This window comes from Taudactylus pleione, unplaced genomic scaffold (assembly GCF_031769625.1).
Source record: "Taudactylus pleione unplaced genomic scaffold, aTauple2 ptg000079l, whole genome shotgun sequence".
In the NCBI taxonomy this organism is placed as follows: Eukaryota; Metazoa; Chordata; class Amphibia; order Anura; family Myobatrachidae; genus Taudactylus; species Taudactylus pleione.
In genome coordinates, this window is record NW_028284481.1 from 4,986,642 (window position 1) to 4,998,777 (window position 12,136).

The 12,136-nt window shown below is 46.7% G+C and overlaps 1 protein-coding gene across 2 annotated transcripts in view; it reads left to right on the plus strand.

Moving 5' to 3' along the window:
• Positions 1–12,136, plus strand: part of LCLAT1 (lysocardiolipin acyltransferase 1) — a 335,781-nt gene that overhangs the window by 18,170 nt on the left and 305,475 nt on the right. Inside the window, exon 3 of one of the 2 annotated variants that reach the window (XM_088467990.1) lies at positions 8,924–9,122. The exons of the other annotated variant lie outside the window; for it this stretch is intronic. Coding sequence (XP_088324116.1) covers positions 8,924–9,122 — 199 coding nt within the window. The remainder of the gene's footprint in view (positions 1–8,923; positions 9,123–12,136) is intronic. 2 annotated transcript variants of the gene reach the window in all.

A 12,136-nucleotide genomic window follows, 5' to 3' on the forward strand; every position in this document is an offset into this window, starting at 1 on the left:
CTCTCACCTGTCAGTGTATATCTATCCCTTTCCTTATCTGCCCTAATACAGCTGTACTTGGGGTGGTTCTGAGACCTCACATTTATATACTTGTTAATATTTGTGAGGTTTGTCACATACTGTTGCGTGCTGCACGTTGCCATATTTTGAGTGGAACTGTGTGTTGCATACGCTGAAAATGGGTCCCTGCAGCTAATTTTTAGTTTCAGTCAGGACCAGTATAGCGCTGCTTGATCACAAGGCTTGGTCAGATATGTCTGACCAGGAGATAGAGCGTTATACTGCACCCATTTTTACTATCCTGCAAGCCATGTGCTGCAGGTGTTAGTGCGGAGGATTTAACTCTTAAAGGGTTCTGTATGTGGCGTCATCGGGTGCCGGTCCCTTTCACGACCCCCTTGGGCTGTTTGTTTTCTCGGGATCCTCTTAATTGCGGATCGCCGGGCGGGCCCCATTGTTGTACCTCACTTGGGGTTACTTCACCATACTGCCCTTTTCATCTCAGGGTATCTCGCAGTTTCTTGCACTCTTCCCCTGTGACACAGACTACCGCTCCCTACAGGGGTTTTTTCGAGTATATGAATTCCCCCTGGTGCCACAATAGTCTGTCATGCCCCTTGCAGGGATTACCACAACAGCCACCCTGGGTGGAAGTCGTTTTTCTATGAAACGCAAATTGGCGTGGTTGACGCCCTGTGGTTACTTCCCACTTGGCTCTACCGTGAACTGGATACTGTTTTGGGCTCTTTCCCTCTTACACGGGGGGGAAGCCTATCTCAAGTATTATTATCCCTGCTTTCGGGCTGGTAGCAGGTCCATTCTGGTTAGAGTGAATGTTGACCTGCACCTGTATCATACACCCTCAGTATTACGTGCATTCTGGGTCCCTGTTGCTGACTAGCGGGTGGATCGCAGGGCGGGACTCTGGCTGTTGCCAGATATGAGGTATTACAACAGTGTTTGGTCTCCTGTCCCAAATTCCCTGAGGGTCATCATGAGCCCCTCCTGGGGTGGATGGGCGTGTTACTCGTCGGATTACAGACGTTACTACGCATCCCATTCCTGCGTGGTCGGATTCTTCTGATCCGTAGGTGGTAACTCTGCCTGAAATCAGTATACTCGCTTTCAGGGGTTGTTACCCATCCTACCATGGCTATAGCATGGTTGGGTAATACTATTGCATACTGAGCTGATGTATTTGTAATGTTTTTCCCCTCCAACACGTCTGGGGTTCAAGTGTATTTGGTCGCTCACGTAATATATGCAGTTGTCATAGGTGGACATGCCTATATTGGATACCAGCTCCAAACTTTCAGAGTTCCGGCTGCGACGGTATCCTCCGTAATACCCTATGGCTGCGCTCTGGGAATGCAGAGGTGCAGATACCATCTATAGGGTATATCTGACCTTGACAGTGGCAGTACAAATTTCCCGCCGTCAGCTATGCTCACTACGGGGCCTCAGACTATTAAGTCTTTTTGTCCTCTGGGTCAGCCTAAAGGTCTGTTTTTTCATAGACTGTCGGCCTTTACAAGGGCTGACATATCCAGTTCCGAGCAGGCCTGGACTGCCAGCCGATCCTGCTTCTGAACCAACGGATATATCGTCAGCCTGACGAGACAGGCCTACCACTGGGAGATGGCGATTTCTCAGTTTGCCCGGTACTAGTGTCTAGTTGCCGCGGCTACGTGGGTAGGAGGGTACGCCCTCTCTTTGCTCAGGCGGCCTATTTCCATGTGATGGTACGCAGGCCCTTATTCGGAACAGGGCCTTACAAATCCAGAAAGCTATACAGTTGTTGCGGTAAGCGGAGCTAATTGGGCCATCCCCACTTTCTCAGCGAGGGACTGGTTGTTCTGCTTTCTTTCTGGTGCGGTGGCTGAATGGTCCTCTTTGGCCTATTCTCTGTCTCAATTCCCCGAACCAGTTCCTAAAGCTACCTGGGTTCAGGAAGCAATCCCTATGCTCCATCATACTATGTTTGGAACCCGGGGACTTTATGGTATCACTGGATATACAGGACGCGTGCCTACGGGTACTTACAGAGACCTTACCTCAGCATGGACTGAGGTTTGCTGTATCACAGCACTTACGATTTTTCGGGCTCTGCCTGTTGGGACTGATCTCAGCCCCACAGGGGTTTACCAGCATTTGGGATTTTCTGACAGTTCTTCTGTTCAGTATATCCCAATGCTCCTGTACCTGGATGGCCTCCTGCTCTTAGCAGGATCACCGGGGTACTTTACAGCCGGGTCTGGTTGACTGTGGGTTCTTCAGGGTGCAGACGTTTAATCAAGGGGAAAAAAGTCCTCCCTGCATCCCTCTCTGGGTATTCTTCACCTAGGAGCCCTGCTGGATTCTCAAAATCTGAGAATTCTTCTGGCTTAAGACGGCATCTCCACTCTTCCATTAGGAGTACATGGATGTCTGCGCAGTCGCCATATGTCTTTACACTCTGGGATGCATGGTCCACTATTCAGTGTCTGCCTTTGGAAGGGTGGAATGGGCTCAGTTCCATTCCAGGCCTTTCCATAATTGGCTTATCTACAGATGGAACGAGTTTTTTCTGTCGGATCACTGTTCAAACGATGATGCTCTCCCCGGAGGCAAGTCGGTCCCTTTTCGGGTGACTATGGCCATCTCGTCCAGGGTATTCTTTGCTAAGGACAGTGTCTGGTTCGCATCCATTTCAGTGCAATTGGATGTCTGTCGATTCCACCCTGTCAATTAACTTGTTGGAACTTTAGCCTGTCTTGGGCTTCACTCTGGCATAGCCCTTGTTTCCAGGTGAACCTGAAAAAGTTCAGTCCGACAGGGTCAGAACAGTGGCTTCCTTTTTAGCAATACTGTTCGTTGGGTGGCAATGTCAGGTATGTCATACATTCGGGAATTGTCTGAGGGTCTCCTCCCGACCATCTCGACAGTGTTCATTTCGGGTGCTCTCCATTGGGAAGCGGGAGTCCTCAGCCGTTACGACGTGCATCCCGGGGACTAGTCTCTTCCCCAAGAGAGGTTTCATCTCCTGGTGAGCAGGGGGGGGGGGCCCTCCTGAGGTGACACTCATGGCCTTCTGACTCTATCACACTATGGTGTTACAGTCCAACTCTGGGGATTCTGAAGCAACCTTCAGTGACTCTTTGTCGGTGAAGGGGTTCTTCCAATTTGCGTACCTGTGTTCTCCAGTCTCCATTCTTCCTCGAGGGAAGTGTTTCAATAGAGACAGAGATGCTTTCCTGCTGGTGGCTCCTGATTGCCCCAGATGTCAGGGGTACTTGGTTTTTCGGAGTCTCTCCATCGATACTCCATTCCTGATGCTTCGCTACCCAGACCTGTTGTCTCAGGGTCCTGGGGTTTGCCTTGGACCTGGGTCGTTTGTCTTTGACTACGTCCCTATAGTGGTCTTACGGCTTCCATGGCGTTGTCATCGTTGGAATGATTGGAGCACATGGATCAGCTTTTGCTGGGACCTACCACAATCTGTGGCAGCCATAATTCTTATGGTATTATACCTATCAATACGATCCTCTGGTGTCCAGGATTTCCAGATTTTCTGGCATTCCTTCCGGCTGGCTTGGGTTTCTCCCTCGGCCTGGCCTTCCTGACAGTGCAGATCTCTACACTGTCAGTATGATTAGGTTATGGAATTGCTCCGCTCTGATATCCAGTTCATCCTTTGGAGTGTTCTCTGGATTATGCCTCCATTTGTCCTCCCTAGGGTCTCCTTGGGAGTTAGTAGTGGTTCTTCGTTAACTCCGGGGAAAGTTAATGGAACCGCTGGTTGTAATAGCCATTACATGGTCTATTGCTTTGGCTTTCTCTCTTTCTATCAGGGAGTTTATATCAACCAGGTGAGTGTCGGAATTGGGAGCGTTCTCATGTGGCTCCCTCTTCTGGAGGGCATCTTGTTAGGGTGTGAGTTGCTCTCACCCTGTGTTTCTTCTTAGTGATTTTCAGGTTCCATATTATTCTGGAACTTATGGTGCGGCCATTCAGTCCCCAGTCCTCTCGGCTGGTGTGGCCTCATTGACTGTGGTCCGGCCTCTGTGGATTTATGTGATCCATTCAAGTTCCTGACGGAAATCGGACTCCTTATTGGTGGTCTGAGATTTCTGGTTTTAACAGGAAAGGATGGCCGGCCTATGGCCATATGTTGGCTGGACGGCCTCGTATGTCTTCTTCAGGGGCCTACCCATGGGTAGGCCTTTCTGTTGTTGCTGCTTGTTTTTTTTCTCGGGCCATGTAACCCTCGTGGGTGGCTCGCGGTGGCACCTTGGCTGGTTTGCCTTGCTAGGTGGCCACCTGGTCTTCTGTCTACACCTTTTTAAGGTTCTAGGCATTGTTTTCCTTTGCCTCTCAGGATGCTTCCTTTTTGGCGGCGGATTCTCCTCTCAGCACAGGAGCGTCCCCTCCCTTGGTTGAACTGCTTTGGGACATCCCCAAGGTCAACCCTGTGGACCCCCTATGGACCCTGAAGTAGAAAACAAGAGATATGGTAAGAACTTACCTTTGTTATCTCTGTTTCTACGAAGTCCATAGGGTCCACAGGGCGCCCGCCCTGACGCACCTGGCTTCAAATGGGCTGTGTGACTGGTCACCGGTTTTCCGTCTCCCATTTCTGTGAGTATGGTTATCGAGTGTTCCAGTTTTCTCTCTTTTTTTCTCCTCCTCCGGCCTTTGGCTACTTACAAACTGAGGTGCCTCTGGCTGGGGGTGGGGTTATAGGGAGAGTGGACCCAAGTGCATCCTGGGAGCTAAAAGCTTTAACTGCGTGGTGCCCGGATTTGGTTCCCAACCTATACCCCAAGGTCAACCCTGTGGACCCTATGGACTTCGTAGAAACAGAGATAACAAAGGTAAGTTCTTACCATATCTCTTGTTTTTTGTGCATTTTACTTCCTATATTCGTGATGAGCGAATGTTTTTGCTCAACATAAGCACAACAGACTTCCCCCGCCAGTAATCCTACTGAACAACAATATTGAGAATGGTCTCTGATGTCTAATACAAAGAACCAATAGTTTGCACTCACTACATTCCTAAAGGTAAATCTAAAATATGAAACATTCCACATTCTACCAGCATCAATGTAAGGATCTGCTAGAAGCTCCTTGTGTTCCTTGTACTTTAGATTTACAGCCAAAACCTTTGTCACAGATAAAGCCACCGATCTCATCTACCAAAACTAAAGGTGGGTGCACACCTGACAGATATATCTGCTGATGATGGTTATTTATACACACTGAATGGCCATCATTTGCTTGTGCCCTCGGGTCCCAGGGGGGCGGGACCTGGCGGCGGGCGGGCGGGTCGGGGGTGTGTCCCGCCCTCCTCCTCGCGGCTTCCGCTGTGTGTGTACGGGCGGTCTGCAGACATATCTGTCCATCGGCTGTGCAGCACAGCCAATGCGATACGTCGGTGAACGCCAACGTTCACCGACGTATCGCAGGTACACACTGCTCAACGGGCAGCAGATACATTGGCCAATAAATTGATCGACCAATGTATCTGTCCGTGTGTACCCAGCTTAAGGGAACCTCGTCTGCTAGGCATTATGGACAGCGTTCTGGACACATCTGTACATTTATATATTTGTGAATGGTATTAGTAGGCCGATATCTTCATAACAAGACAACTTGGTTTAAGTTTGGTGCTCATTTGTAAAGAGCTAGAAAAACCACTATTTGATATAGTATTGCAGATCCTTCCTAGGGATCAGTGACTAGCCGAGCATGTCCAGTTCTCCCCAGGGACTGTCTATTGCCTTTCAGTCCCAGAACCATCACACTGGCAGTTAAAGGGGGAGATGTACCAAGCCTCAGAGAGGGATAAAGTGTAGAAGTTACCCAAAGCATCCAATCTGCTTCATAGCACTGTGTGTAAAATGACCGTTAAGCCCCGTACACACTGGACGATATCCATTAACGATAACGATATCGCTGAACGATATATTGTTCATATCGTCCAGTGTGTATGCACTAGGCGATTAATGATGTGCGCTCCTGCGGGTCGCTAATGATATCCCCAATCGTCTGAACATTCAGCTCAATCTGGGGATTATCGTTAACGATGCCATGCTGCCGAATGTAGTAGACACTTTCATTAACATACAGTAAGTAATCCATGCGATGATTCACAACATAGTCCTTCACTCTCCCCTTATTAAGGGCGCTAGCCGTTCTCTAATATAGGGCCGTATACAATTAGAAGCGAAAAGTCAGTTTCGGTGATACTTTTTCGCCGATGACGTCATTTTTGTTGATTTTTCATTTGTCCCCGTATTCAATTAGTCCGAATTTTCGCCGGTGTGAAAAGTCAATGCATCGGACGTATCGCCTATGAATAGGTGGCGAGAAAAAGTGCAGAATTGGGGTTTTGGGGTGCAGACTTCCCAAAAAGGTAATCTGTGTCAAATTTTTTTTTAAAAAAAAGTACCTCAGGACACCTCAAAAAATTACTTTCGTTTTGGGTCGAAAAAAAACAAAGTTGGGAGACAAACTTGAAAACTAGCGAAATAGACTCGTGTGGTGGTCCCCAAGTATGCCCCAGGTGTTTTTATGATTGCAAGTAGTTGCAGCAGGTGGATTTTTCAAGTTTTTTTTAAACTTCATATTAGCAACTTTAAAATCTGCTATCACCCAGTTTCATGTACCCCAAATTTTATGGGACTACAAAAAAAAGTAGCAAAATGCTATTCTTCACCACTCGCTGAAAGACGCTAAATAGCGCCTATTGAGACCTTTTAAAAAACCCAAATACCTTTAGCAGGGCTATCCGGGGGTACCCATAGTGATCCCCCATGTCAGTGCATCTTTTGGGGGGTGTCAGGCTGATTTCAGTTTCGCCGGGTTCCGTTTTTGCTGATTTGGAATTGAATACGGGGATAAGCCGGGACGAGCGCGATACTTTTTCGCACCCAAAACCAGCGATGGCGGCGAAAATTCCGGCATTTGACTTTTCGCTTCTAATTGAATACGGGTCATACTCGTTTTTCAGTCAGTCATAATCTAGAAAAATAAGTGAGAAAATAGCGTCAACTAGTGTAGCAGATATTATATTATTTGCGCCCGTCACCATTCAGTAATAAAACATCCAATTGGAGGCGTAGCAGAAATAAGAAGTAAGATGGTTCATCATATCGCAGTAACCTCCTCCTCTTTATGGGGTACACTTCATATGTTCCAAAAATATAATATAATATAATTTATAGAATACAAATATAAATAATGCTTTATAGTAGATCTTCCACGAAATTTTTTTTCCCACATGTAAAATACTGTGCAGATGTGTCCACATACATCTATCCTCCGTGCACTACAAGTCGCGCTACACATAACGCGGGAGCGCCGTGTGACTCCGTTGCGCTGAGCATCTTTTTACCTCCAAATGCATCTTATTCGCAAAATTATGTAAATAGCACAAGCAGTTTCTGCTGATTAAAATATGTGGCATGCCTGTGTCCTGTGTGTGACTGCGCCTGTATCTGCATGCGAAATGCTACGTTACAGTGTCACAGCCGCTGACATTGTAACGTAGCATTTCACATACAGATGCACTCGCTCAGAGAACATAGACACGCCGCATATCATTTTAATCAGCCGCATATCATTTTGATCAGCAGAAACTGCTTGTGCTATCTATTCGCACCGCTGTGCAAAATAAGATGCATTTGAAGGTAAATTGTCACACGAAAAGACGCTCAGCGCTACTGAGTCACGCCACGGCATGCCGCAACTAGACGGGCTGTTTAATGTGCAAGCAGGCTAAATGTATGAGAGGACACATCTGTATCTCCACAAGTGTTTTCAATATTGCAAGTGAAAAAATGTCACTGCAGACAAAATCCTGCGTCAGTGATTATACCAGTGTAGATCCAAATGTCATCTTCACAGTGACTAAAGCTGCCCATCCACTAGGCGATTAAACCTAGCGATGGAGCAATAACGACGATCGTTATCGCTCCATCGCTTGGTAATCGCCCACAAATCGGGCAGTAAAAGGTTAAAAACGACCAGCGATGCGCGGCGCCCGCTGGTCGTTTTAACATCAATCATCGCCAGAACATGATGGTCAACCTGACGACCGCCGTCAGGTTGCCATGTTCGGGGATGATTGATCTGCATACACTGAACGTTCAGTGTATGCACTTCACCCCGCGGGAGACGACGGCATCGTAATCATGCCGTCGTCCCCGCATCGTTAAGTGGATGGGCAGCATTAGATATAATAGTCATACTAAGGTAAATTTTTAAAATTGTCTTGCCACTGCGCTGTCCACGGTGGGTGGTAACGCCTTCTATGAGGTATTCCCGGTACACACGTGACATCGTAGATCGAAGAATGTTGAAAGTCTGTACAACTTCAGAAATGGAATGTCCCACTATCATGACCCGTTCGAACTCCGATAATTCACATCGCCTTGCCATGATCCTAGCCTAGTTCAGACTGACTCCCGAGATTTCAGATTGCAACTGATGCAGGTCTGGGCATTTCCAAGACATCGCAGTATGGTGCGCCACCAACCATTACCTTTACATACTGCTATCCCATGACTTTTGGCACTCCAGTGTATGTATGTGTATAATGTGTGTATATCATTAAAATAGAGGTTGTGGCTGAGTCTTTGAGGCATCTTAATAAATATAAGATTATAAACACTTTAGTAGTGTCCATTCTAGCACCCTGCACCTGTCACAACCAGTGTAGTTCTTCTTTCCTGCCTTGGGTGTCACACTCTGCTCTGGTGCTTCTAGCACACTCAGCTGATGCAACAAACTTCTGATATACGGACCAGTGTGTGCTAGAAGCACCAGAGCAGAGTGTGAAGGCAGGAAAGAGGAACTACACAGGTTGCTAGAATGAAGACTACTTTAGCCCATTGTTTAGTAATCCCGGCGTTATGACCGTTGTGTCACCTTTCCCCTAGGCCTTACTGGAGCTCGTCTTCGGTGCAAAAGTCGTCATAACAGGAGATGGGTTTATTCCAGGAGAACGAAGTGTTATTATAATGAACCATCGGACCAGACTGGACTGGATGTTCCTATGGAATGGATTACTGCGGTACAGTTACCTCAGGCTGGAAAAAATCTGCCTGAAATCCAGTCTAAAAGCCGTCCCAGGCTTTGGTATGTTCCTGTGTTTGTATGTTGTACCCACTTGTCACCCTCTCCATTATGTATGGCTCTTGTTAAGGTATACAGATGTGTCCAAATCCGTCCTTGCTGCAGTCGTGCTAAAAAGCCACTCTAGGCGTGCCAGGTCCTGTGAGCCCTGCTAGCGCTGGCCGTCTTTTTTTTTTTTCTTTTTATGCCGAAAATGTGTCTGAGTCGCAATGCGATGCCACGTGGAAGCACCAGAAGACTGCGCTGATTAATTTGATATGTGACATTTGTATATCTGTGTGTGACTGAGTCCCTGAATCTGAAGTGCTGCGATGTAGCTGCCGCAGCTTTTTTCGTTCCAAGTTCTGTTCTACTTTATGTACAGACTCAGGAGCACACAGATATACAGGTGTCACATATCACATTACTCAGCACAGTCTCCCATATACAGACTCAGGAGCACACAGATATACAGGTGTCACATATCACATTACTCAGCACAGTCTCCTATATACAGACTCAGGAGCACACAGATATACAGGTGTCACATATCACATTACTCAGCACAGTCTCCCATATACAGACTCAGGAGCACACAGATATGCAGGTGTCACATATCACATTACTCAGCACAGTCTCCCATATACAGACTCAGGAGCACACAGACATACAGGTGTCACATATCACATTACTCAGCACAGTCTCCCATATTCAGACTCAGGAGCACACAGATATACAGGTGTCACATATCACATTACTCAGCGCAGTCTCCCATATACAGACTCTGGAGCACACAGATATACAGGTGTCACATATCACATTACTCAGCGCAGTCTCCCATATACAGACTCTGGAGCACACAGATATACAGGTGTCACATATCACATTACTCAGCGCAGTCTCCCATATACAGACTCTGGAGCACACAGATATACAGGTGTCACATATCACATTACTCAGCGCAGTCTCCCATATACAGACTCAGGAGCACACAGATATACAGGTGTCACATATCACATTACTCAGCGCAGTCTCCCATATACAGACTCAGGAGCACACAGATATACAGGTGTCACATATCACATTACTCAGCGCAGTCTCCCATATACAGACTCAGGGGCACACAGATATACAGGTGTCACATATCACATTACTCAGCACAGTCTCCCATATACAGACTCAGGAGCACACAGATATACAGGTGTCACATATCACATTACTCAGCACAGTCTCCCATATACAGACTCAGGAGCACACAGATATACAGGTGTCACATATCACATTACTCAGCGCAGTCTCCCATATACAGACTCAGGAGCACACAGATATACAGATGTCACATATCACTTTACTCAGCGCAGTCTCCCATATACAGACTCAGATATACAGGTGTCACATATCACATTACTCAGAGCAGTCTCCCATATACAGACTCAGGAGCACACAGATATACAGGTGTCACATATCACATTACTCAGCACAGTCTCCCATATACAGACTCAGGAGCACACAGATATACAGGTTTCACATATCACATTACTCAGCACAGTCTCCCATATACAGACTCAGGAGCACACAGATATACAGATTTCACATATCACATTTCTCAGCGCAGTCTCCCATATACAGACTCAGATATACAGGTGTCACATATCACATTACTCAGCGCAGTCTCCCATATACAGACTCAGATATACAGGTGTCACATATCACATTACTCAGCGCAGTCTCCCATATACAGACTCAGATATACAGATGTCACATATCACATTACTCAGCACAGTCTCCCATATACAGACTCAGGAGCACACAGATATACAGGTGTCACATATCACATTACTCAGCGCAGTCTCCCATATACAGACTCAGGAGCACACACATATACAGGTGTCACATATCACATTACTCAGCACAGTCTCCTATATACAGACTCAGGAGCACACAGATATACAGATGTCACATATCACATTACTCAGCACAGTCTCCCATATACAGACTCAGGAGCACACAGAAATACAGGTGTCACATATCACATTACTCAGCACAGTCTCCTATATACAGACTCAGGAGCACACAGATATACAGGTGTCACATATCACATTACTCAGCGCAGTCTCCCATATACAGACTCAGGAGCACACACAGATATACAGGTATCACATTACTCAGCGCAGTCTCCCATATACAGACTCAGGAGCACACAGATATACAGGTGTCACATATCACATTACTCAGCACAGTCTCCCATATACAGACTCAGGAGCACACAGATATACAGGTGTCACATATCACATTACTCAGCGCGGTCTCCCATATACAGTCTCAGGAGCACACAGATATACAGGTGTCACATATCACATTACTCAGCGCGGTCTCCCATATACAGACTCAGGAGCACACAGATATACAGGTGTCACATATCACATTACTCAGCACAGTCTCCTATATACAGACTCAGGAGCACACAGATATACAGGTTTCACATATCACATTACTCAGCACAGTCTCCCATATACAGACTCAGGAGCACACAGATATACAGGTGTCACATATCACATTACTCAGCACAGTCTCCCATATACAGACTCAGGAGCACACAGATATACAGGTGTCACATATCACATTACTCAGCGCACTCTCCCATATACAGACTCAGGAGAACACAAATATACAGGTGTCACATATCACATTACTCAGCGCACTCTCCCACATACAGACTCAGGAGCACACAAATATACAGGTGTCACATATCACATTACTCAGCGCAGTCTCCCATATTGGAGCACACAGATATACAGGTGTCACATATCACATTACTCAGCACATTCTCCCATATTGGAGCACACAGATATACAGGTGTCACATATCACATTACTCAGCGCAGTCTCCCATATACAGACTCAGAAGCACACAGATATACAGGTGTCACATATCACATTGCTCAGCACAGTCTCCCATATACAGACTCAGGAGCACACAGATATACAGGTGCCACATATCACATTACTCAGCGCAGTCTCCCATATACAGACTCAGGA